Raw genomic sequence first — 27981 nt, 5'->3', positions numbered from 1 at the left:
TTGGTGCTATTTTCTGAACTAAGGATCAGAGCAGGTGGCTTGAGAGAGAATATGGATTACTTCCAGGTGAGGTGTCAGCTTGAAGATGTGGTTTGGAGGAAGAATACTGGAAGTTAATGGGACATTCTTGGTGACTTACAGTGATAAAAGAAATATGGATTAGGCCAGGAAATATAAAATCCTGGTTCAACCACTTACTACAAGTGTAATGCAGGATGGGCCACTCAACTTCTTCAACTTTAATTTCTGTTTCCAGTCAAATGAGTATAATTATATCTGTTCCCTTAAAAAAATTCATAGGACTCATGGATATGGAGAAACTTCACATAGTAGGGAAAAAACCCACCAAGTAGATGGTAACATTATTAAACTTAATCCACCCTGAGGATTCCTCTGATAATGATTACGTGCGAAAAGCCTACTTTAAAGAGGCTCAGAGGTGCTGCTCTTTCTTGCTGAAATAATTTTATTCTTGGTTGAAGGCCAGTACGTGAAATGAGAGGAAGCTTGCTTCTCAACACCACTGGATGGGCTCTACTATCACCTTTGCTGTATTTGGCAAAGATATCCCAGTTGAAAAGCATTTAGTCATTTATGTTTCCCAAAATCCTTTCCATCAATTTTTAAACAGCAGTTGCTATCTCTTATTAAAAGCCAATCTAACCTTTTTCTTTACAATTTCAAAAATTAGTCTGGCTAATGAAGTCCTTTTCCAGATTAAGGGCGAGGCTAAGCACATGAGGATAAAACAGCACCGCTAACATTTACTGAGCGTCATTCCCGCCCACGTGCTAAGACTTCATATTCATTACTTTATTCAATCCTCATGCCAACCCCATGAGGCAGGTCCTGTTATCATCTTCATTTTATAAAGACTCTGAAGGGGGAAGGGAGGTTAAGAAACATGCCCAAGGTCATTCAGTTCATTAAGTATGGGAGTTTAGATTCAAACTCAGGCAGCCTGACTCCAGAGTATGTTTCCTTAACCACTGAGCACATATTTGGTGCCCAGTGCTGTGTGAGGGCCTGATTATAAAAAGCTGAAGATGGCATAGTATTTCTCCTCCGGGAGCTTGAAGCCTTTCTGGAGTACACATATCTGATCATTCTGAGACTTATTCTTAGAGCAACGAGGCCTCTTTGGAAAATTAGGTACCATCTACTTAAGGTAAATATTTAAAATGGAAGGAATTACTTTGCCTATAAGGAATACTCATCAAAGATAAAACTTACCAAAGTGAGGCCTTCTCTGAAAAGGAAAAAAAAAATCCAAACAAACAGACCATTCAATCCCTGAGGTCAGAGCTCTGTTTTCTCCCATTTCTCGAGAGCCTGGCACACACAGTATCTAACACACAGTACTAGTACTAGTGGGAATGGAGTTCTTAAAGATTTCTCAGCTTGCTCTGGGGCCTCTTCCTGTCTCAGGCCACCCACCCTGATTCCCAGCATCTTCATTCTGATGGACCAGGGGCCATAAGGGATGGGCAGGGTGACATGAGATGGGGTAGAAAGGTTGAGGGGGGTGTATGTGTGTATGGGGAGGCAAGGACAACAGCATAATGGTAATGTCACGCACAGATCGGTCACTAGGCGGGGGGCGGGGGGGAGAACGACACTCCAGATATATCAACCATCTTGTGACCAAAACCCCGTCCCCTGGGCAGTGGCTGCTGTGACAAAGCCGGGGATGTGGCAGCATTGAGACACCATGCTTATGGGGCATATATACATTTCTAGATACACATTTCTTCTGTCTGTTATGCTCATACACAAACACACACACACAAAGACATTAGGAAAATAGAGGAAGGAAGTCCATACCTTTAACTACCCTATCCAGATAGTGCGCTTGGGAAATAAAAGACAGCACATTTAAGGTAGGATCAAGAAAGTGCAATACTGCCTGTCACATAACCATGCCAGGTGCTAAGGAGACAAAGGGGGCAGCACCCTATGTTGGGACAGACCTGCCAGGGTGGGGAAAATCAAACCAAAGACATGACAACATGAGAGAGAAGGAGGGAGAGCAAGCACATTCTCCAGGAAGGGCCAAAAGGAACACCAACTCACTCTGCGATCCGGGCATTTGGAAATGTGATCCTATAAACAAGAAGACATATGGATAAGGAAAACAGGAGAAAAAGGAGGACTGAAAACTGCAAAAGTGGCCACACTCCTGCTCTGTCAGCTTTATGGAAAACTAGAACTTGCCCCTTTGTCTACCCAGAGCAACATCCACCTTCCCTCCAGGGGAAGCAGTGGGCCAAGAGCGAGGGCACCCTGTCTGGGCAGAGGTGCCCCCTGCAGGCTGGAATTTGGAAACAGGCAAAATGTGAATCATCTCTGATATGCACTAGGGAAGTGGGCTGAGTCTTTAGATATACTGCTAGTGTATTTCCTTGCCATTCTTGTATTTTCCATGGACACAAGTGCCCACATAGACCTGAATGCAGAATGCTTGTTGTTCTAAGTAAGATGCATCTCTCCTTTGTGCATCTTACACAGAATGTGAGGTGCAGGTCAATGGATGTTACTGTGAAAGACAAGAAAAAGAAAAGAAAATCCAACCCCTTCTCAATGCTGAGGACCTCAAAAGGCAGAATGATGTACGCTTTGTTTTCCAATGCATACATCAGTGTTATCATCGCACATCATGATTGGGGGGTTATATCCAAGCACTGAATGATCAGGAGATCTAAGATTTTGCTTCTTGGTAAGGATGGGTATCATGTGGCTCCGAAATAAACCGACTGTGCAAAAATGCGGGCACCTAGCTGTGTGTTTGGAACAGGGCAGACCTCTTCATTCCCAGCATAAATCGGTAACACCATTTCACCTTCCCTAGTAGGCTGTGGTCACAGCCATCGGAGGAGCTTCCCTCGCACCTCCATCTCTATAGCTCCCCTACATGGGCTCCCACAAAGTCCGGAGAGATAGCCATTTCCTGAAGGGCTGATGCTTTCAGCCAGGCTGGCCCCCACCCTTAGCTCGATTTCACACATGAATCAAAAGTCCATAAGAGAGGGCTCAACTGCAACGGTGAGGACTTATCTGGAAGCCCTAGGGTTCTATAAACTGTAAGAACATTCTTAGTCTCTTCATAAAAAAATATAAATTTTATGTTTTCAATCCTCTGGATAGGACAGACACTGTTGCTGTTCATCAATACATATTTGCCTCCAAAGACTGGTGGATGAGAGGCTATGTTCTCAGTGCAAGCATCCATGTGGTCTGTGCTTCAAGATGAAATATGCTCCCGGAGGCTACAGAGCCAAGTGGGAAATTGGAGGAGTTGTAACTGGGTCTGCATTCTCCTTCATTCTTACAGATGCTGTGGAGCCCATGAGCTAACAGGATGTAAGAAGGGAAAGTGAAGGCGAGTGGTGTATTGAGCAGGACTGAACAAACAAAGCTGTGGAATGACAGACAGTGAAAAACAGGGTCAGTGCACATGAAAAACAGCCTGGGAAACATCTCTGGCAAAGGCGAAGACTTTCTCGATTCTTGGTTCATCTGTCATTTTCGTCTTAGTCAAGCTCATTCATCTAATTTTGCAAAGTGATCTAAAATTTCTTAGACATCATCTCCCAGGATATGCCATGGGAGAGCCACAACACACAGGATCTCCTGGCTCAGCTGGTGTTCATAGCTTTCAGATACCCAGTTTTGTGGAGGGTCATAATATGTTCTGGTGATAACTGAACCAGCTATAGACGAGATGGAGTGAGCCTAGATTTCTCTCATGGGGTTGACAAGGATGACTTGACTGGATGAGACACCATCATAGGGATCCAAATGGCCACACCACTGCGCAATATTCACTTGGAGGGAATTTTCTGACCAGAAAAACATCTCCAAACTTAATGGTGATGTCATGGCTCTGGTGACGAGTAGAGATTATATCCACTATATGGGTTAATCTCCCCAAGCCCAGGGGCTGACCTCTGAGAGTTCTCTCTCTCTCTTCTATTGCTATAAGAACTCTTTAGTAATAAAGGTCTCTATTAAACATGTTTTTAGTACCTTTAAAAACGCCTACTAATTTCTCAGACTACAGGCAGGAACAGCAGCCAGTGGCAGACTCAGGTTGCAATCAATGTTGTGGGTTTCAGGAGACAAAAGTGGACTCCACAAATCCTGGGATTCCTTCCCTACATGGTGACCTCAAGCCACATGGTGAATCCAAAAGCTGATAACAGCCAGTCAATACCAAGACCAAGAGTTTTCTGAGAATGGAATAGAGCTTCCTTTCCTCTATTGAAAATGAAAGTGATAAGTGGGTCTTTGAAGTCCAATGCCATTTACTTATTAAAAGGCATAAACAGAAGTCCACACTGTTGTTTCTTTCACTGTTTGAAAATCTTGGCACATATGCCCTTGAGTCAAATCACTTAAAATTTCATCGTGATTTTAAAGCACTACCTTTAAGAAAAGTTGACACAAAGTCCCTAAGCTTGCATTATGGATGGCGGAGTCCCCACATTCCTCCATCTTTCTCCTCTGGATTTCAGGATGAAGACAATGGCAGCAAAGTCATCCTCCTCTTCGACCATGCTTGTTTTTTCAACATTGTACCTGTTTCTCACGCGACTTCTATATTCCTGCCATTATACGAGAAAGTGGAGAGCATGGAGGCACACAACTTTTCATAAGACAAGCTCTGAGCCTTATCACGAGGGAAGTCTGTGAGGTCTTAGATCTCTTTAGCATTTCTATGACTTCCAACATGAAAGCTTCTTTCCTTCATGTGCCTGTTCCAATAGAAGTTTCTAGAAATTTCTCTTAAGGTCATCCCAAGAAGCTCCCATCAAAGGTTGTGAAGAACATGGCAGGAAACTTTTTCATTCTTATTCTCCAGGAGCCTCAGCTGACCTGAACAGTTGTATCATTAGGTCAGATGAAACAAGGGTCATTATGGCAGATGATGACTGGGGTGGCTACACTCACCTGAATTCTTTCAGGTGGGTGACACATCATCAAAAAAGATGTTCTTATTAAGTTCTTGGATACATTAATGCTCTTCTCTCTTTGGATGCAGGATCAATGAGGAATAAGCGGCCAATGGCTCCCACCCTGAAAGGGACTCACGGAGCCCACTCACTGGTCTCCAGTTTCCCACTCCTACCACGTGTGGGCTGAAAGCTCCCAGGACCATCAACTAACCTAAAGTTCTTGCTCTGATAACATGGGGTAGATCCCTGTCCACTTTCTCTTTCTCCTTGTCAGCATTTGTCCTGCAACTCATGGGTCCTGATGTGAGAGAATGCCTTTGAGAAGGGATAAGTGTAGGGTTATCTCACAGGCGCTGATACCTTGCGAATGCTTGTGAGCTCTTGGTTAAGGACTGTCTGACTACAGAAAAGAAACTCAAGAGCTACCACTCAAAAATGGACAAAGAACTCCAGAAAATTGTGTGGCCCTTCTTTATAACTCCTCTGTATCGTGAAGTCTGGCTTTGCTCACTCTAGTAATTGCATCATCAGAGTATTACTTTGATCTTGACTCCCAGAGGAGGATTTGTTTAAGAATCAAGATTTATGTGATTGGACAGCTCTCCTGAAGCCTAGTAAATAATTGTGTATATCTGGCATCTTGAACAATCACAGCTTTGGGGTCAAGGTTGGAATTTTACAAATGTAATCAGAAGCTAGCATTTCCCACATGTGTTTTGGGACTTCACGGACAAGGGACTTCACTGAAATGAACAAAATAACTATCACAGAAGTGATCCAAATGTTGGTAAGTGTTTTCAAAGAAATAGGAAAAATTAAACACCTTCTTAAGTTTAGCTACGATTCTCAGCTTTCTCTAAAGAAACTGGAGGTCAAGCCCCAGACTAAAGAGACCCACAAAATTCCTGGAAAAGACGTCCAAAAAATATGTTTTTGATGACTCTGTTGACCACACACTTGAGAGATGGATCCAAATCAATCCATCGTACCTTAACTTCTGGACTAGGGAAACTGGGCTCCATAAGCACAAGCGGGTATATTAGTAATAAGTAAGTGAGAGCAAAAATGAAAGAAATCCCTTTTTATTTGTGGGATATTTTTAGGAGCAGGTGATGGGTGTGCAGTCTGTGGGCAGTGGAGGAGGGGCCGGAATTCCATCATCCCTGCAGGCCTCCTCCAGCAACCCCACTCTGTGACTCACAGAGGGAGAAACTGAAGCCCCCAGTGACCATACGGTCTACGCACGGTCTTTCACCAAGACTTTTCTTGAAGATGCAAAGAGACAGATAATTCCTAACATGAGGAATTAAGATTCAAAATATTCTTGCTTTTTATTGTCATTAAAGAAGATGCCATTGCCAAATTTCCTTTCATTCTGAAACCAATCTGTTTTGAGAAAAACCAGGTACCTTCCATAAAAAGAAAAGGTGGACCCCAGCCTCCAAAAGGAGATATTTAATTCCTCCTATATAATCTGCTCTGGGAAATGTCACTGGGATAAAAAGGTTCTTATGCTAGGCACCTGACCACAAGGAATCCAGACTTGTCTTACTCTTTTATGCCAGCTGTCAGGTAATCAAGTCATTCTTTCTTGTTTATGGAGGGCAGCAGTGTGCAAATGAACAGGCCCTCCTCTCTTGGGTTCCCACTGCATGGAGGTCTCTGAATCAGCACCGTGGGTCCTAGCCTCTTCTCCAGGATGGAACAAAACCACACTGCAGCATATGAGCTAGCTGCACTATGACCCATCGTATAATAATGAAATCGGATAACAAGAGAAAATTTAACACTTTGAATTCCTAACTTTTCACACCAGCAGTTTTTGCTTTTCCTAAACGATCCTCACAGGGAGTGAAGTTCCCTGGAACATAACAAAGCGCTTCTTGTTACCATCAAAGATTAAAAAGGGGTTTCTCCTTCTCCTTCCTCCAAAAAGAAAAAAGAAGGCACCGCCGTCGTTTCCCTCATTTGTATCTCATACGCCTTCCCTTACATCCAACAAGGTTATTGAAGTGTTCCTTCGGCACTCAGGTGTTAGGTTTCTAGCGGGGATGCAGCTGGCCACAGGCAGAGACGCACAGAGGGCAAGTTGCCATGCGGGAAGATTAGACAGGGACAAGGAAACGCTCACCACACAATGAAAGGTAATAGAATTCCAAGCCAATGTCCTTTCATCTGAGCCACTATGACTAGTCCATTACTTCGTCAATGTCCTGTGACATTTTTCTGGTATTTATGGCTGTCAGCCTCCCTCTTGAATCGTGCACATTTACCTTGATGTATTTCTTATCCGGAAGGGAAAAAGCATCTGCAATTCCAAGGAGGAACTTGCTCTTAAAGAGTGACAACAGGGTGTGCAAGGGAGGTAGGAGGGGCTGGTTTGACTTCTTGGCATCAAAACAAAGGGATGTTCTTCAGCCAGGCTGATGAATATCCACGAGACACTAGATGGAATACAGCCTGCCCACAAGCCCTGGCATGAATTATCTGTGACTGGACACAGAGAGAAGTTCCCTAAACCCCTCATCATTTGACACAGACGAGATGCTTTAATCTCATAAAAGTCTGACATCCATAAACTTTTTGGAACTCGGTAAGGTGAGCTGAGGACTCGGTAAGCATGTGATGGAAAACAGAATGCACTCTCTCTGGGCTCTGATTTTGGTTTTAATAGGGATGGGCCCCCTTCGGGGATGGGAGGCTAAAAGGTCAGCCTGTCCTTAGTCATGCAGAAGAAAGAAGGTGAAGGGAGAGCAGAGCTTAAAGAAGCTGGCGGGCCTCTCGGGTGCCTAGGGCTGCCTCTCTTTAAGGGGTGTCCAGGGAGGTCATGAGACAGGATGACACTGACAGGAAGAAGCCACCCAGAGGCGCACAGTGAGACAGTGCAACATGTACTGCTGTGGAAAAGCAGGGCAGGCTGCCGGCGGCTGTGGAGCGGCTCCGGGCTCTGGCAGGAGTGTGGCTAGCAAACTAGCTGTGGGACTCGGAGAGCAACCGGGATGCCCAGCCTCTGGGAAGGATAAGAGCCAGAGGCCTCTGCAGAAAACCTGGGCTTTGTCCTGCAAGGACTGCAGAACAAGCAGCTGGCGAGGAGCCCCTCACCAAGGCTCAGAAAACCAAGCCTCAAGTTCCTATCCTACTTCTCAACAGTTAAGTGACCTTAGGCTTCAGGTTCTTGACGAGGAGGGAGTAAAAGACATGCCTTCACAGGGTGATGGTTGGGAGTATGAAAGGATGCAGTTAGAGCCCTTAGCACAGTGCTTGCCACATTGTAAATACTCAAAAGTCAGAACCCATTATTATCAATATTAATAAGTATAAGGTATTCCACAGCCATGTATAAAAAAGGGCGATGATGTGGGGGAGGGCTGGTAAATCTAAACTAATTTCAGGTTATGAAACAAAAGGAATGAGGCCTAAAAAAGTGTGAAATAAGAGACAGCTCCATGTGCTCAACATTCCTTTGCCCCTCATAATCTTTGGGGCTTGCCCCCAGTTTCTGTAAGATGCAAGAGGTGACTTTCAGAGCTGGAGAGGCACCCAGAATCCTGTCTTCTAAAGCTGTGTGCTCACCATCTGATCACAGACCCTTCCTTTAAAAAAATGGAAGGGGAAGAAGTTAAAACACACATACACAAACCAGTTGATTCAATAAAGACCTTTTGGTGAGTGTTCGTTCCAGGCTAATAAGCCCAGCAAACGTCTGGCTGTGTTTAAAATCAACAAAACCAGCGGGAAAGGCAGAAAGAAGGGGACGGAGTGATCGGCTTGTTTTGAAAGCTGCCAACAGTGCTGCTTCAGCAGGGGCTGGTGCCGAGGAGCCCCCAGGAGAGGGGAAAGGAGACAAATGCAGACAGGATGGAAGCCGAGGATGGGGCTGGGGGGGGATCCCAGGCCTAATGGGATGCAGATGTGGCCTGGGACCTGCGGGACGCTTTCCCCAGGATTCCAGGCCTCTTTGGGAGCTCTGGCCTAGGAGCCTAGCAGGCGGTTCAGTGCTAAGCCCAAGACCTCCCAACCAGACCATAAATTTGACTTACTGGCTACGTTTATTGAGCGCTGTACGATGTGCCAGCCTGTGCTCAACTTTTCACGTGCGTTATTATCTCCATTTCACAGGTGAGGAAACCGAGGCTCCAAGAGGCACTGGGACTTACCCACAGCTGCTAAGGTAGAGTCATCTGCCTCATTCCTGAACCCCAGGCTCCTACTGCATTTGGCCTGGGAGGGCTAAACCCAAGGCACGCTGACCAGCTAGCTGAGATCTGGGAAATGCAGGTTGGGAGGGAAAAGGTTAAAAATGCCCAATTGTGAGTTTAAGTCCAACTGATGTCTAGGAAAAGCCAACCATAATGTCATCAGATGAAAGGACTTTTGGCCCAGTTCCCACATGCGATGGGGGCCCCGAAGTGTCCAACAGACAAAGGCACCGTGCAGCCCCGGAGCAGGTGCGTGCCGGGGCCCGGCCCTCATACCGATGGTGCAGTGCTCGCCGTTCCAGCCCGGGCTGCACTCGCACTTGCCATCCCGGCAGGTCCCGTGCTCGGCACAGCGCGGGTGGCAGGCCCGCTGTTCGCAGGCCGCCCCCATCCAGCCGTCCTCACAGCGGCAGGTGCCCCCCACGCAGACGCCATGGCCACCACAGTCGGCAGCACAGATCTCTGTTGGGGGAGGGGGGAGAGAGAAAAAACAAGTATTGAGCAAGTTATTCTTGGGAACAAGGGTCACACTTGGCCACCTACCTCAGCTCTGTGAGCAGCGGGGATTCCAGAGGCTCAGGAGGCTAATCTCCGTGGACAGGGACCCTCAGACAAGAACAGTTCTCCAGGCAGTGGCCTGTCCTGAGCCCCTTTCCTCACCAAAATAGGCTGCATTGCAGGGCTCTGCTCTGTTTGCTTTTCCCTGTTGCCAGCCTGTCCCTGCTTTTGGGCTCGCCACGTCCAAAAGGGACCGGCCTTCTGAACAGATGTGAACAGTCAAATTTAATTAAAAACCAGTTATGTGTGAAAACAAAGTGAGGATGGGTCCCCAATCGCCACACGAAGTGCTTGTGGGTCTGGGTGGGGTGCCTGAAGGGTCCGGGGCTTGCATTTCGTTCCAGCCTTGACTCTAATTGAGATGGGAGGGAAGGGGAGGCTGGCCCCCCGCGCTCCAGGGGGCTACTCTGGGTGGCTGTGCTGGGGCTTTGCTGGGTTTACTCTTGATCCTCCCGTTCGCTGCTTCATCACCCCAACTCTAAGCATCATCTAAACGGCCTTTCCTGTCCAAAGCAAACAGCTGGCATGGGGGCGGGGGGCACGTCACAGCCAGAGTGGAGTTGCCTAGCTCTTCACAAAGGCCCGTCTGTGAGACGGTGCAAAACACACACACGACCTGATTCACAAGCCCCTTGGGCCCAGGGCCAGTGACAACGTCACGGTGACTCAGGCAGAGGCTGTGAAAGCTCTGAAACACAACTGCTTTTTAGGAAACCAGTTGAACAACTGGGGTCCTTGATGCTCTCTGCCAGGGCTGTGATGGAGACCCTGACTTGATTCTGTGCCTCATGGTCCAATGTTCTTCAAATGAAAATCCCAACACCTTTAATTTCTTTCAAATTAAACAGACTGGCACCCGTGTCAAGTTGCATTTGACCACTGCCCCTTCCAAGCTATATTCCTGGCTTGGAAGCTATGAACAGTCCAACTACTTTTGAAAAAGAAAATACAATTAGATCTCAGAGGTTCAGAACTTCCATATTAATCTACAAGGCAATGGCTAAAATGTTCAAGAACTAAAAAAACAAAAAAAGAAACAAAAAACCCCCAAAAGTTCCCATTTACGCTGTGTTCCTATGCCTGACATCTTGCCAAGCAAACTAGCTGGAAAGGGAGGTAGTGCATACAGTACCACACTGGGTTTCTCAGCTCCCCAGGGGAGAGAAAGGCTGCTGTAAAATGTGTGCAAAGAGCCCTGACCTGGAGCCAGGGAACTGGGATTCTTTGCCAGGCTCAGGAGCAGAAGCTGTGTGACCCTGGGCAGTTTCCTTGACTTCACTGGTGATGCTGCCTCCCAGCACCTCTGCTGCCCATCAGGGCTGTGCTGAGCATTCAGTGAAGTGGACAACAGAACAGGGCACGGCAAGAGTGCTAACTCAACAAAGATTTCTCAAGACTATGTGTCCAAGGACTGGCTTTGCAAGGTCTGTGCCTGCTCAGACACGGATCTGCTGTGTGACCTTGGAAAGGTCACTTGCCCTCTCTGGGTGTCAGTTTCCTCATCGACGGCAGGGGTAATCTAAGAGTGTGGGAGTCTGATATAAACATCTTCCATGTTACACAGCATAATCTATCCCTCAGGCTCAGATGGAGTGTCCCTCCTCCTCTGAGAAGTCTCCCACGATTCACCCTGGGGTTGTTCCCTTGCTCTGCACCCTTCCATGTGACGTGGTAGACTGCTTTTCCACTTCTGTGTGTCTCACTGTCAGACCTGGGACACCCTGAGGCTGAATGAACCCTTCCGATCACCTCTAGGCCTGGTACCCAGCACAGATCTTGGCACGGAACAGACCCTTGATTAAGGTTTGCTGCAAAATGAATAAATCCATATGTGCCTGGGGCAACCGGTGTCTACGAATTTGAAACAGTTCAGGTGCACCCTGCTCAGCCTGGCTGGGTGTCAGTCCAGGCCTGTCTGTCTGCTTATCTCTGGTGGGTTGCCCTTGTGAAAACTTCCCAAGTGAGGGTGGGGCTGTGCAGCAAAGTGTCAGGAAACTCAGCAGCCCTCCAGGAAGGGGGTTTCTCAAGATGTTCTTCAAGCTTCCTTCCCTTCTCGCTCACATGGGCAATGTCTTGGATTTTCCTCAAGATGAAGAATGATAATCTCAGGTCCGTGGGTCTTCCTATGTCCTGAGTCTGAAATGTCCATCTCTCCTGCACAGTGCTGCAAGGGCATCAGTCCAGGTGACTTTGGAAGCGGGGCCTGTATTCAGGGCTGGCTGGGACTTTCACCTGAGAGCCCAGAGGGAAGATCAGCTTAGCATTCATTTGGGTTTACTCAGCAGTTTTTCCAGGTGGCAGTTTATGATGTGAGAGTAAACTGCAAACAACACTCCTATTCACTGAGGTATGAGCCTGGAGAGGGACAGGCTATGGGGGCCAAAGCCTTGGAGTTTTGGGCCACAGGGCACTCGGAGTTCATAGCCTTGGCGTTCTCAGGCTGCGGGGCATGTGGAGGTCATGGGGTTGAGAGCAGAAGAGGCAGGCCTTCCCCAGCACTTGATGGTCTCACTTCAGGTCCTCACTATTGGGTAGTTCACTCCTTTACTAATTAATGTGGAGGCAGTGTGCGTGAAAGAGTGTAACACTTGCAATCAGGTGTGACTCCAAATCTTGGTTCTGCCAGTTGTGGCCTAGAGAGCCTATTCGATTGCTCTGAGCTTCATTTTCTTCTTCTGTACAATGAGGATGATGATGGCACCCACTTCAGCAGGTAATAGCCCTGATATACAGCTCATCCTTTATTCTTCCAGTAATAGTCCCTGCCTGCCTGCTACATTCTAGGAACTGTGCCGGGTGCTAGGGATACAGAGGTCAGGAAGATGTAGTCTCTGCCCCCAGGAGACCATTGCCCAGACAAAGCACAAACTGATTGCTAAGATCTTCTGAGTAATCTACAGCTGTTACTCACTTTTGCACCATTCTGCTTACATGCAATGAATAAAGAACCACGAATCCTAGGATCAGACGATTTGGTATCATTCTTGGCTTTGTCACTTATTGGCTGGGTAATCTTCAAGGTTCAAGTTATGCAATTCACTGAATCTTGATTTCCATTTCTATAAAATGAGGATAATAATTCCCACTTCACCAATCTTACAGGGTTGGTGTTAGATCAAACGAGGTAATGTGTGGAAAAGCCATTTTGGCTTGATAACTTACCACTTATATCAGATTTTACAGTTTACAAAGCACTCTTCATATGCACACTTTCTCATTTCACTCTCACGACAATGCTGGATGAACACCTGCTTACTCTCCTTCTTAGAGGTGAGGCTATGAGACCCAGAGGGCATAGGGGAATTCTACAAGGTCATGGTTCACCTGGTGCTTTTCCCTCATTTTGATAGTCCTCAGGGCAAGGCTGCAAGATAAGCATTTTACAGATACGGAAACTGAGTCTCAGACCAGACAGAAGCAGGCTCTCCTTTGAGGGAACCTCCTGGTTCTTCCAGCAGATCTCCCTCCGTTTCTGGCCCTGTTGCTTCTCCCTTGTTATGTTCAAGTCAGACCCTGGCTATGTGTGAGATGCAATGAGGTTCCCTACACAGAGTTTCCCAGACACCTGAGCTCACTTTTCTCCTCTGGAGACTGCAGAGCTGTCCCTCCAAACACTGCATTTCCTCGCCAGTTTACACTAGACATGCTGTCCTGGCACGAAGCTAAGGCTGCCTGGTGGCTGGGCACCCCTCCATCAGTTCTTCACAAGCTGGGTTGTGAGCTCTTACACATTATAATGGAAGGGGCCTGAACGGGGTGACCTTGATGTTTATGGGGTGCTAACTGATGGTAACAGCACCTGTCAGTGTTGAGGCTCTCCTCTGCAGATGGGCTTCCCCCGCCCCACCCCGTGTGCAGGGGACCTACTGCCTCATGATGGGAGCAGAAACCTGAGATGCTACTTTCTCATTTGGTCTTAAGTTGCAGGCTCCATTGCTATTTTTTTATTTACCTTAATTTTCGTGTGTGTGTTTGAAATAAAAGGAACTGCTTTATTTTTCCTTCTCCAATTGTGCTTTGACACTGAAGCAGATACAGCTTCCCAGAGTGGTTCCCAAATAGAATGATGCTGAAGAATGTGCTCTGACAGCTCCTGCGCCCTTTACGTAATGTAGGTGGTACTTGGTGAAATCTGGGTCACAGCTCCTACATCTCAAGTTTCCTCAGTTGTAAACTGGGGATGACACTGACTACCTCAGAGAGTTGTGGGAGGAATTACTCTCATTTGCTTTATTTCTTGAGTGCTCACTGGGTGCAAATCCTACAGCAGGCCCTGGGGATCTGATGGTGAGTATGACAGACACGGCTCTTTCCTGACCTCAAGGAGTGACATTCTAGTACGGCAGATGGACATAACCTAATTGAATTAAATGGGTTACGATGAATGGAAGTGAAGCTTCTAGTATGGAGCCTGGCACATAGTCAGGATGTGATAATTTGTGCACACACATATTCTTATAAGAAAGGAAATGGGGTGTAGTGGCAAGTGTATCACACTGAAGTCTGATCAGATGTGAATTCTGATTTTTGTAGCACACCTGATACAAGCAAGCATTTGATAAAGGCTAGGTGATGGTCACGTGACCAACATCAGTGCTTTCTGACTAAATGCTGGAGGGTTGAGGCCTGGGAGGAATCCTCTGACGTACCATAGAGCACACAGCCCATAGAGTAGACTTGGATTCAGATTCTGATTCTCCAGTCTCCTTGGGTCCTTGTGGAGTCCTTGGGAGAATTACTTAATCTTTTCGGACCATACTTCTTCACCCCTAAAACCGGGAGAGTAATAATGGTCCCCTACAGGGTGAGTGGTGATATACGTAATCTATGTTATGTATGTTGTGTTATGTACACAACTGACTGATGGGGACCTAAGACATCCTGTATCAGTACAGTACCAAGTCACCTAGAAGAGAAGCAGCTCCCTGAACAGCAAAATGTTTTCTAGCAGCAGCCTCAAAATTTGGGTATGAAGCTCTTTCTCCGGTTACCTTGCGTGGCACCATCAGCCAAGACCATTCAAACCCAAGCAGCAGCCACCTGTATTTGTAGCCTCGGCTTCCTCCTGAAGTCACATGAAAAACCCCAACTGTCCTAAAGTTCTCACTCCAAGTCTGCAAAGTTCTTGGCTGAACTGTACAGGGCCTTAGAGACGAACCAGGTCAGGCCCAAGGACACCTTAGCTCTTCTGCTGGGGAAAGCTGCACCCCCAGCACCTCCCCTTCCCCACCCCACCTCTGCCCTGCCTCACTGGCATCTGTGTCTGGCTTCTCTCTGGACTGGAAGCCCACCTGATGGTAGGCTCTAGCTTTTATTCATCTTGGTTCCCTGGCAGCAGGCACCAGGCCTGGCAGAGTGTGACCTTTCAACAAATATTTGTTGAAAGAACAGATGAATTTTTAAAAAATCTCATGGAAGAGGTGTTACATCAGTTGGCTCAACTCTGTCTCAGCGCCATATTGTACAAAATTTATTTGGTTAAATATATTCACACAGAGGCTCAGTCTCCTTTGTGCTTAACCTTCTTAAAAACTTATCTTCTCCAATCTCCGACTGAGAGCTCCAAACCTTAAAGTCCTTACACCCTCACACACATCTTCCTTCACGCCAATGGCCGTATCACTACCATTCCCTTTCTACAATGTGGAAGCAGGTGGACACATGATGAAGAGGTGAAAGGGGTAGGAAAAAAATACATGGTTTGGCTATTGGTTACTTGTGCTCCAAAGTGTATACACGAGGGAAACTGCTGCCCCAGGTACCTCTCATTAAATGCTAATCCCCACATGAACATGGATGAAGCCTGGGACCTATCACAGCTATGTTTTAATTTGTCTGGACTTACTTTACAACCCTGTTCATTAAAATAGCTGGTAAGGGAAGCTGTGCCTTTCCCCTAAAGGGAGAGACTTATACATAATTTTCCTATAAAATTTCTTCGACTTGGAAAGATGCTCAAAATTGACACAAGTTGGGGATAAAGGGGACCCTATGCAAGGATCTGAGTGCTTTCCTGCTGAGCAAGGAATAGACGCAGGTGAAGCCATCTTTGAAATTCCAGGGATGTGAAAGCAGAGTCTTGGCCCCATGTGACCTCCTGGGAAATCCTTTAATAAGTCTGTATGTAGCACTAAAAGGGATAATAGAGAAAATTGTTCTATTCTGCTTAGGACCTGAGGCTTTTAGAGTGACCTTAAGCCATTTTAATAAAGGATAAATAATTTTAAATGATTTCCATGAGGATTTTTTGTTGCATCACTAGCTTATCTGAGTTAGTGCACAGTTTGGGGGATTTCTCTGAAATCCTGGTCCTTGAAAACTCCTTGGGGACTTTCTCATGAAATCCTTGGACACATTAAGTCCAAGCCACACTAAGCAGCATGTGAGGCAAAAATAAGAGGAAACTGTAGAACCACTGTTGGTGGCACACAGATATGATCTCATTAAATCTTCACAACATCCCTGAGATTTCATTTTCACTCCCTTATCGTCACTGAGGAAACAGCTTGGAGAAATTAAGTGACTTGCTCAAAGGTACTTAACTAGAATGAAAGGTGACTATGATGAACACTGCTCTTTGGTCTGTGAACTATGGAATCAGGTTTAGGCAAAACCTCAGATGTAATCTGACATATTCGCTTATTAATTACATATTAGATCCTTACCCCAGCTAGACTAGAGAACCTCTGAAATCAGAGTCTGAGCCTCCTTTTTCACCCTGACTCAACGTTTATCATGTTAAGTACTTTTCCTTTTGTTTGTCTGTTTATCTTTCTTTTCAACCTCCATCCATCCATCTGCCTATCCATCAGCTCATCCTTCTGTCCATCTACCCAATCATCTAATTATCCAATCAGCTATTCAGTCACTAGGCCATCTAACTGCCCAGCCAGCCAGCGAGCCAGCCAGCCAGCCAGCCATCCACGTGACTTGGGCTAGTTACTTCATTTTTCTGTGCCTCAACTTTCTCATTTGTAAAATAGGATAGAGACACCAACATCTCAGGTTCATGTGAGGCTTAAATGAATATCATATAACGTGCCTAACGTCATGTACATCTTTTATAAACACTCACTACATGGCAACTATTTTATGTTTACGTGCTGGAAAGGGCCAGGGGAAGGGAGGGTTTGAAGGTACTGGGGAGAGCAAAGGGAGGATGGGAGCAACTGAGGTGCCTCTCAACAGCTGGAGAGCACTGGATCTGGAGCAGAATCAGAAGGACAGGCTTTCTGGGCCCCTCATGCCCTGGGGAGAGGTAAGCAGCAGAGACCCGTGAAAAGGGACAGACCAAAATAATGAGAGAGCACTTAATCCATGGTCTCTGTATTCTCAGTGAGGTAGGAATCTCTGCTGAGCAAGATGCTGGCGGATAGAGGTGGACATCTGCAGGAGTCCCTTGGGGACTGAGTGCAAGAACTCACAAAGCACAAGAAGAACTGCAGCTGGAAGGGCCCAGGAGGGGCTGAAGATCGTAAGCGTGATGAGATTTGGCTTACAGCACTCAGAAGCCCAGTTGTAAGACCGGAGATGGTGAGTGGCTGGAATTATCTTGGGTTTTGCAAGGTGGATGTGGAAGAAAGGCACAGACACTGGGAGCTGAGAGAGATGAAGGAAGACAGCTGGAGGTAACGGACTGAGCCAACAGGGGGACGTGAAGGAGAAGGAGGGTGAATCAGGAGACAGCTGATGCTGGGCAGGAAGTAGTCTGGATGTGGCCAGGGGAAAAGAGGAGGAAGATGTAGAGGAGCAGTTTTCTTGGTCAGAGCATGAGAAGGCATCTTAGAGATCCTCTAACCATCCTGTAGACAGGAAAACATGGGCCAAGCAGAGGAAGTGCTTCGTCCTTGGCCACACAGTCATGTGAATGTTCGTACTTGAGCAAGAACTCGATGGCTGCCTTAGGAAATAGTCATCTAAGGGGCCAGTCAGATAAATGGCTAAAAGGGGGGGTAGGGGGCTCACCACTCTTAGGCCCCCTCCTCTGTGCCTCTGCATAGGCTGTTTTCATGGTCTAGGTGCTCCTTTCCCCCAGTCTTCACATGCCGAACTCTGGCTCCAATGCCACCTGCTCCTTGAAGCCTCCTTCCAGTGCCCCTGCTGGAAGGGGCTTCATCTCCTGCCTTCCCAAAGCACTTTATGCAAACCTTTGCTTATCAGGGTTATTAATCTACCTGTGTTGCCTCCAGAACCCTGCCATCATCAGATTAGTCTCTGCACTCCACAGTGAGTCTCATATAGAAAATGTATCTGTTGACTGCATCCACGTACCGCCAGATTCCCGTGGTCTGAGGCAGGGCACTTCATATAACTATTCAAGGTACTGTGATTCTGCACAGGGCAGAGGCCTGGATTTTGGCAAGCTGGGTATAAAGCCTGCTCTGCTACTTCTCAGCTCTGGGAAACAAACATTGCACACATCTGAGCCTTATCTTTGTCATTTATAAAATGGCAGTAATGATACCAATCTACCAGAATCTTAAAACTGATTTAAAAATACATGGAGCGTCTACTATATGCCAGATACCCTTAGATGCTAGGGATTCAGAAAATGTATTAAATTATTCCTGTCCTCAAGGAACTCAAGTAAGTCTAGCTAGGTGTGTAAATGAGCACAAAGCTGACCATCATGTCCAGCACACAGGAGGCTGGTTACAAGTTAACTTTCACTTCCATGGCCAGATATCCCTGCCTTTTGAACAATTTGGCTCGAATACAGCACCCACTCTCTCTCCCTCTCCCTCCCACAAAATCGGGCAGATGGCTTTTTAGTTTCAGTGCAGGTTTCAGGAAGAAGCCAGAAGGGAGGGAGGTATAGGAAAGGAGCATCTGACTTCCTCACAGTAATTAGTCTCCTTCTGACATTGAGGCCAAACCCAAGTCACTCTCCTATGCTTCTCAACTTCCATCCCTATCACCAGAGAGTCAAGCTGCTCCAAGCCTTGCCTTGGTCCCCCAGATCTAGATGGCAGGAAGCTAATGAGGCTTGGAAACCACATGGCCTTTCACCTCACTCAAGGAGCTCAGAAAGCTTTCAAACCAAGAAGAAAAGTGGATTCCAGTATGTTGGTGGAGAGCAGGCTCCAATCTATTCCTCCAGGAGTAGAATTTCAAGCTTTATGAAGCACCTATCTCAGGAAGTAGTAAGCCGCCACTACTCATCTTAATTGGAGGGTATCGGGCTTCCTGATTAAAGGAGTTCAAAGTAGCATGGGGGAGGCCTCCGAATACGGTCTGACTTTTCAGGACAACAAGCCAAGAAAGGACTGGTGAGCAGAGAAGCCAAAACAGGTGACTGGGATGTGTGTTTTTGACCAGGGCTGAACCACTACCTCATTGAAAGGGCCCAAGTGGGTAAACTGAAGAGACAGCCCATGTTCAGACCTCCAGCCCTGATACCCTTTGGTGAAGGCTCACCTCTCCACCTAGTCATGTGCTCATCTATCTAACTCTTTCCTGGACACCTCCTCCTACAGGTCTCCCAGGCACCTCAAACTGCATGCCAATATTAGAGTAAGCTTTCTAAAACCAAAGCTGACCATGTCACAGCTCTGCCTGAATCTTTTCAGCGGCTTCCACTGACAGATAAAACCTAAACTCTTTCAAGACCATTCATGGTCTGATGCCTGCTAACTTCCTTCATGTCCTCTCACTCTCACTACTGCCACAAATGTTCTAAGCTAAACTACTCCAAACTGCTGCTCTTTCCTAGCAAATGCCATGATCTGTCTCATCTATGTACTGTTGCAAATTTTTGACTTCCACAATCGGCTGCTAAAAGGCGCTTGCCTCTTTCTTCCATCTCTGCCAACTCAAATCCAACCTTCATCACCCACCTTAAATCCAACTTCCTCCTAGAAGCTACCCTGATCACCCTGGCTGAAAGCAACTACCCTGTAGCACTGCCAGGTCCACCATGGTCATGATCCAATTTATATGGCTCCTGGCGGTATCACCAAATGAAGTGGTACCTTGTAAACCTGATACCTGATCCACGTAATCCTTGGTAATAGCTAATGGCTATAACCCATGGCAGAGTTACATAGAGGATAAGCATGGGCTCTGAATGCAGAGAAGGCTGGATTTGTATCCTTTCTATCCTAGAGTGCCTTTGGGAAAGTCACTCAAGCTCCCTGAACCCTGATTTCCTGAGAATAACACCATCTGCAATGTCAGAGGGTATATATTTGTTGTTTGAATCAATTATGAAGCACATACATGGAGGAGCTCTGTAAAATGTAAACAAAATTTCCATTCAAAGAATAGTTATTATTTTAAAATTACAAGTTACCATACCAGCAGTTTGATTCAGGAAGACAGCCAGAGATTTTGTGCAAGATATCAGCTTGGGCATCCAAACAGAAACCTAATTCTGAAGCCCAATTTCAGGAGGGCTTATATTTGCATACTGAAGAGCTCCAATTGTGACAGAAAATGTTCCAGGGCTGTCGGGGGAAATTCTACTAAATTACAAAGCTGCCAGCTTCTGGTTTATCAACCTTTAACTCTGGCACTGTTTAGTAGCATGGCTATTTGGGCCCAATTTCCCAGTCTTTGATTAAATGTAAGGAACTGACCATCTCATTGTGTCTAAACCTCCACACTACTTCCCAGACAACTGGTGGGCTCGTCTCTGTCTCCTTCCAACATATCCTCTTCTTTCTCTGCTTCACTGTCAGTCTCTTGGATATTTATTATTCTAAACTTTGATTTGAGGCTGTCACTTGCTTCTGGGAAGGGGCACAGGAAATGTCACGTCTCAATGGATATGATGCCTTGGGTGACATTCTAACCCCGAGTTTCCGCTCCCATAACACACCTATACAGAAATAGCCCAGACTGATCATTTACTTTTCATGTTTAATTGGATGTCAGTGTTGTGCTTTCTGGGCTGAGAAGCTAATGCTTCTCAGAAACAGAACAATTCTGGCTACACAAATGAGACTTGTAACAGGGGAGAATGCTTAACGCTGAATCTAATTTTCTCTCCCATCCGTGAACAGAAGACAATTTCTCTGGCATTAAAGCATCTCACTCAGTCTTTCTGTCATTAATAAGAATTAAGTTCTGTTCCCTCAAATCTAAATGTAATTATACTTTGCCTCGTAAATAAAATTGAATTACCATTTTCAAAAATTAGCACTAATGCAACTGCTATGTTTAGAGCTTTAATTTTTTTTAACCCTGCTGCTACTTTCAGCTTACTTTTTTTTTTTAATTGGGCTTATTTTGCTATCAATTGTGACTTAATTTGGTAACAGTGCTTTTCTATTCCATATATTTCTGGTCATCATTGTTATTAATTATGCTTTGTGATTTGTTTTTCTTTTTGGCAGGGGAGGAGAGTAATAGAGAAGAAACTGGAAGCTCAAAGGATCTGTATTTCAATTTTAGAAGGTCTCCCAAAGTTAAGGTAGGACCTAGGCCAGGCTGCACTGAGAGAGTTAAAGAAAGATCCCTGACGTGGAGTATGAAAGGAAAATCTTCAAAGTGCACTGAAAGAGCTTTTAATCTGAGATTTTCAGCAAGACACTGAGTGGACTCCATGCCTGGGACCCTGCCTGCCTCTCTGGCCTCACTTCCTCACCCACCCCCACGGCTCCTACTCTCCAGTCAGATTGAAGGAGGACCGCTCTGTCCTTCTGCACATGCTGTTCCCTATGCCTGGATGGCCCTCCCCTCCTCTGCCACCAGGAACCCTCTCACAGTCTGGCTCACAAGTATCCATCCTGGGGAAGACCTTGCCAGGTTCTTCTCTGCCCCTCTCCCGGCCAAGTGCATGCTCCAGCCCTCGTGCACCCCAGCCCCACCACACACGTGCAGGTCAGAGGCTTTAACACCACATGATTAGGTGTTACCTCCTGAATGGCCTGAGGCATGCTGATCCCGGGGCCGGCACACAGGAGGCCAGGAAGGATGGTGAGTGAATGGAGTGGATGTGTATGCTTGTCAGCAGTGGATGCGCATCCAGAACTGTTCTGGGGTGCTCTCTGCAGGGACTGTGCTCCTTTCTGGAAAGAGCTCAGGAAGCTCAGTCATGAGTAGAAGCCGATGCTAGTGCCGTGGGGCCCTTGTGCTGGTGTTTGGGGATAAATGTGTCAGCACAGGAGTGACTCTTCATTGAGACTCGATGACCAGAGTTGGGGGCTGGGCGAAGGGGGCTGGGTAGAGAGTCTCAGAAACCACAAGGAAAGCGAGAGAGAGAAAGTGAGTTATTCAGGTCACATAGACTCCAATCCAGTTCTGGCTCCAGACCTTCACTATATAAACTACCCTCAATTGGTTAGAGTCAAAGGACTGTCTGGCTAATTTAGATTTAATCATGCATTCTAAAAATATACATTAATACTTTATTTATTGAGTGCTTACTGAGTGCCAGCCACCATGCTAGGCATTTTATATACACATAGTAAAGCTAATTTGAAAAACAGCCCTGCAAGGCGGGTATCATTAGTCATATTCTTTGGATAAGCTCAGTCTTGAAAATCTTGCTTGGTCCCACTCCAAATCCTATTCAGTTCTTTCTGACTGCACATGCTACCTCCAAATCCGTACCGCTGAAACTCTAACAGATCTCCACCTGTTATTCCATGAAACTCAACTGCAATGAAATGATAAGAATCATAACCACCAGCATGAGCATTTTGCAGTCAGAGTCTCTGCCACGCGCTGCTTCTACGAGCCAGCAAGCCAAAGGAATAAAATGTAGTGAGAGAGCCCTCCCAAATAAAAGTCACTTATGGAAGACAAGACTGGAGCTCACAGAGCAATGGAAATGAGGAATGGATTTATGAGGCTGAGGACGGAGATGACTGGGCTGGGGTGGAGGGGAAGGAAGACCTAAGGGAGAGCCAGTGAAGGGGCAAATGATGGGTTTAAGCTATCGAATCCGAAATGGTTTTCTAGAAAATGCCACAGAGCTTGAAATCTTTAGAAGTCATTAGGCTCTGAAAGAAAGGTAGGCTTTTCCAATTTTAAGGACCATCTCAAAGAGGTTAAATTCCTCGCCTTTTCTAAGGCAGCTCTGAGCCAAGAGGATGAAAAGCCAACTACAGCACTTGAAGGGGGGGTGGAGAGGAAGGAGTCCTCCTGCTCAGTAGGGCTGCTGAGCGTGCCCCCTTTATGCAAAGCTGATGAGGCAACCAGCCCAGCAGGGCTGCTCCCTGGGGAAGGAGGTGAAATGATGCCAGCTCTTGTCCAGGAGGAGTTCTGGTTGGCTGGCACTGCACATGAAATGAACACGAGCTAGGTCTGCAAAGTGAGAGCAGGGGCCCAGGGACTTGGTTTTAGCCTTGCAGAGTATTGTGTGTGTGTGTGTGTGTGTGTGCGCGCGCGTGTGTGGTGGGGGGGTAGGGGTTGGGGTGGGGAAGCGAGTGGAGTCCTGAGAGATGGGATTAGACTGTCTGGCTGGTAGTATGTGGGGTTCTTCTTGGGCAGAGCCTTTAGCTGTAACCCCTCACTCTTCTCTGATAATTCCCTGGATAAGTCATTCATTCAATAATCATGAGAACCTAATGGTTGTCAGGCTGTGCACTAGGGAGAATGACAGACTCTGACTTCATGGGGTTTACAGTTTGGCAAGAGAGAGGCACATTTATAATACACTGCTCAGTACACCAAAGAGCTTAGGAGAGGCCTTGGAGCCAGATGTGGGTTGCCTCCGTATCTGTACCATGCCACTCACAAACGGGGGGATGCTGGCAAGGAATTTAACTTACTTATGAGCTTCAGTTTCCTTATCTGGAAAATGGAACTAGTAATACTTACTTCACAGAGTTCTTAAGAACCTTAACTAAGATAATGGTTAAAAAGCACTTAGTTCAGTACTTGGTGCATGCTAAGCATTAAAAAATGGATGAGTCTTTAATTAATGTTCTATCCTGTGACTTATCAGGGAAAAAAGACAAGATTAATGGCAAAGAAACCTCTTTGGATGGAAAGAATGCTTGAGGTAAGAGCTGAGGACTTGGAAACTGAGAGCCTAGATTTAATTTGAACTCTGCCATTGGTTAGCTGAGTTACTTCAGGCAAGTCATTTCCTCTCTCCAACATCTTTCCCATCTGTAAAACAACCGCAGTACCAATCACCACCACCACCATCATCACCACCATCATCATACCCATCATCACCAATACCATCACTACCACCATCACCACCACCATCATCATACCCATCATCACCACCACCACCACCACCACCATCACCACCATCATCATACCCATCATCACCACCACCAACACCACCACCACCATCATCATACCCTTCATCACCACCACCATCACCACCATCATCATACCCATCACCACCACCATCACCACCACCACCATCACCACCATCATCATACCCGTCATCACCACCATCATAACCACCACCATCACCACCACCACCATCACCCTCATCATCACCACCATCATCATACCCGTCATTACCACCATCATAACCACCACTATCATCACCATCACCACCACCATCCCCAAAGACTGAGGCAGTGAAGTCCCACTGGGCCCAGAGTTGAGGACAGAGACAGAGATGTGTTGGAGGTAGGGGGTGGGACATATAACCTGTGCTCTTCCAGGACACAGGAATCTAATTAAACAGTTATCTTACATGGTTTGTCAGGAAGAAAGACCACATCAATGAGGCAGGATTCAAGGAGGAATTTCTGAGATGAGATGGCAAGCCAAGGTGCTGAGAACTCAGAGGCCTGAGTAAACACATGTATAAAATCTGACTTCACTGTTTCCATAAACCTAATCAAAGTGCTAGGAAACTTGTCAGCTCACATTTCATTACAGGCTGGTTGTTGAGTGCAGGGTATGTTGATTTAAGCTGCTTTCACTAAATCCTGTTCTCTGCGCCAAACAGCAAGACACTCATCTCAGGAAAGAGATGGTCCTCCTTCCTAGGAGGGCCAGACAGCGGGGGCCCACTTCTGGCACCCCCACCACCTAGAGTCCGTCCTATAGGATGTGTGTCCCGGCCTGCAGCTCCTGAGGAGAAGGCGCTGGGCTCTGGCCCTCCTGTGCCAGGAGCAAATAACACAAACAGCGCGACATGAGCTACCTTGCTGGGTGTCTGAGTTGCGCCGGCCACCATGCTAACCCCATTCCCCATATTTTCTCACTAAATCCTTACAACAATCCCATAGGTGATTTACCCGAAAGGGAACTGAGGGGCAGGGGGGTGAAGCAACTTGCTGAAGCCACTCAACTAGTGGGGAGCAGGTCCCCTGACACAAAATTCAGTGCCTGTTTACTGCCCTGCAGCCAACTCCCTGAGCACAAAGACAGTCGCCTGGCTACAGCGGCATCCAGTCAACGAGGCATCTCTCACTTAGCTTCACAGCCCAAACCCCACCGTTTTCAAACAACTTCCACTCAGTGAAAGTGCCCTGAGAAGGCAGGGAGGAGGAAGATGTGACGTGCTCCCCCTCTGCAGGCACTGTTCTCACGTGCACCCGCCTCATACAACGTAATCACCAAGTGACCCTCTGGGGTGGGCACTGTTATTACCTCCCTTTTTCAGACCAGGAAACTGCAGTTACGTCCCTTGCTAAGGTCACACAGTGAGCGAGGGCAGCGCCAGGAAGGAGCCCAGGCAGGTACAGCTGGGACAGGAGGGAGAGGGAACCCCTGTCAACACAATTTCACCAGCCTTCAAACTGGGTGCCGGCAGGAAGCGACGGCCAAGGAGCAGCGATGGCTGCGGGGAGGCAGCACGGGGCGTGGGGCAGCAGGGGGGCCCGGGCGGGGCTTGGCTCCCAGCTTCAGCAGGCACAGGGAGCCTCGGGTGGGTCGCCGAGCCTCAGTGTGGGGGGGGGCTGCTGCTGCACCTGTCCCCCTGCCTCACCAGCTGTTGCTGCTGGGGGGTGTGTGTGTGTGTGTGTGTGTGTGTGTGTGTGTGTGTGTGTGTGTGTGTGTGTGAGAGAGAGAGAGACAGAGAGACAGGGAGAGAGGAAGAGAGATCTTTGTGTACTGAGAAGCACTCAACAAACACAAATTGTCATCCGTACTGCAAGGGGAGAGAGTACTTGTGAAGTCATCTTTTAAATTCCAGGCCTTGTGGCAATCATGACACTGTTTTAGTCCCTTATAGGTCAGAGATTTAAAAACTATAATCCACATTTATGAAAGGACACATTTCATCTTGCCTCTCTCTGATGTCTCCGTTAACGTCAAGGGCTCTCACCAATGCCTGTTTTAATCATACTCATGACATAGCTAACATTAACTGAGCCCATCACGGGGCTGAGTAGTCGGCTAAGTGCTTTTTTACATTATCTTAAGGAATCCTCCAAATAATTATTTTCCAAATAGTAAACCCAGAAGGTAGGTACTCTTTTTATCTCCATTTTACAGGTTACAGAGGTGAAGCAACTTGCCCAAAGCAGCAGGGCCAGCATTTGAACCCGAGACTCTCAGACTCGGGGACTCTTACTGCATGGAGCTCTCTGCCTTAGCATATGGGGCCATGTGCTTGATACCAGCTGTGGGGAGTAGGAGGCAGAGTTGAGGAAGATGAGTGCTCACAGTTCTGTTCAAAGTCCCTTCCAGGGACTTCCCTGGTGGCGCAGTGGTTAAGAACCTGCTTGCCAATGCAGAGGACATGAGTTTGAACCCTGGTGCAGGAGGATTCCACGTGCCATGGAGCAACTAAGCCCGTGTGCCACAACTACTGAGCCTGTGCCCTAGAGCCCCTGAGCCACAACTACTGAAGCCTGCTCGCCTAGAGCCCGTGCTCGGCAACAAGAGAAGCCACTGCAATAAGAAGCCTGCATACTGCAATGAAGAGTAGCCCCCGCTTGCCGCAACTAGAGAAAGCCCGCACACAGCAACAAAGACCCAACACGGCCAATAAATAAATACATAAATACATAAATCTTAAAAAAACAAAAACAAAAAAAACACCGAAGTCCTTTCCTATGGGTCTGCTGCTGTCTCCTTTTCCAGGGCCAACGAAAGAATCCTTAGTGATCTCACTCAAAGTTATACCTGCCTCCATCAGAGGCTGTGGAGCTTCATCAGGTATTAACAATGCACGGACAGTTATATTTCTATCATAAATTAGCTTTGTGGCCACATAATGAACAATACAACCCAGTGTAGCTATAAGAGGTGCGTTCATTATATTGGTATAAACAGAGCTGTATAAAATGAATTATTCCTAAGACTCCACACATCTGTGTTCATGATCATGTCTTTACACAAGCTTTGCAAACAAGGATAAAGTCCAGTTTAGGCTGCGGATTGAACATCCACTCTCTATTCAACGGGGGAAGGTAATTCAAAGCATTCCAAAGGCGCAAATGCTGCATTGGATCTCATTTTTACCAGATGTCTCAACCATCTTTACTGATCACTACGAGAACTGTTAATACACAAGATGATGAGCTGATTTGAGCTTTACTTTGTTTAAACAGTGTCATGTGGTGGGAAAAGTGATTCAGGGTGACAAAACCCTGACGGAGATGCTACCACTTTTTTTTAAGCTCTTTATTGGAATATAATTGCTTTACACTGTTGTGCCAGTTTTTGCTGTACAACAAAGTGAATCAGCTGTATTTATACATATATCACCATATCCCCTGCCTCCCGTGACTCCCTCTCACCCTCCCTATCCCAGCCCTCTAAGTCATCACCCATCATCGAGCTGATCTTCCTGTGTTATGCAGTGGCTTTCTACTAGCTGTTTTACATTTGGTAGTGTATATATGTCAATGCTACTCTCTCACTTCGTCCCAGCTTCCCCTTCGCCCCCCACCCTGTGTTCTCAAGTCCGTTCTCTACACCTGCATCTTTATTCTTGCCCTGTCACTGGATTCATTGTTACCATTTTTTTAGATTCCATGTATATGCATTAGCATACAGTATTTGTTTTTCTCTTTCTGGCTTACTTCACTCTGTATGACAGACTCCAGGTCCATCCACCTCACTACAAATAATTCAATTTCATTCCTTTTTATGGCTGAGTAACATTCCATTGTATATATGTGCCACATCTTCTTTATCCATCATCTTCTGATGGGCATTTAAGTTGCTTCCATGTCCTGGCTATTGTAAATAGTGCTGCAATAAACATTGTGATGCTACCACTTTTTAGCGGTGTGTCCTTGGGCAGGATTACTTAGAAATTTTCTGGGCCTAAGCTTCTGTATTAGTCGATTTCTCTTCATGTGTTTGTTTGCTGTGTCTCCGCCCCCCTTTCCAGAGCACAAGCTTGCCAGGGTAGGGACTTCCTACCTCTTTATCCCCTCTGAGTAGAAGACAGC

General features: G+C 46.7%; 1 protein-coding gene across 1 annotated transcript in view; it reads right to left on the bottom strand.

Moving 5' to 3' along the window:
• Positions 1 to 27981, bottom strand: part of TENM4 (teneurin transmembrane protein 4) — a 732935-nt gene that overhangs the window by 111200 nt on the left and 593754 nt on the right. The window contains 2 exon segments of the mRNA XM_057747430.1: positions 2074 to 2103; positions 9431 to 9616. Of these exon segments, the coding sequence (XP_057603413.1) occupies positions 2074 to 2103; positions 9431 to 9616 (216 nt within the window).

This window comes from Hippopotamus amphibius, chromosome 9, assembly GCF_030028045.1.
Source record: "Hippopotamus amphibius kiboko isolate mHipAmp2 chromosome 9, mHipAmp2.hap2, whole genome shotgun sequence".
Classification (NCBI taxonomy): domain Eukaryota; kingdom Metazoa; phylum Chordata; class Mammalia; order Artiodactyla; family Hippopotamidae; genus Hippopotamus; species Hippopotamus amphibius.
The sequence above is the reverse complement of the archived record's forward strand: the minus strand, read 5'-3'. Positions and strand labels throughout refer to the sequence as shown.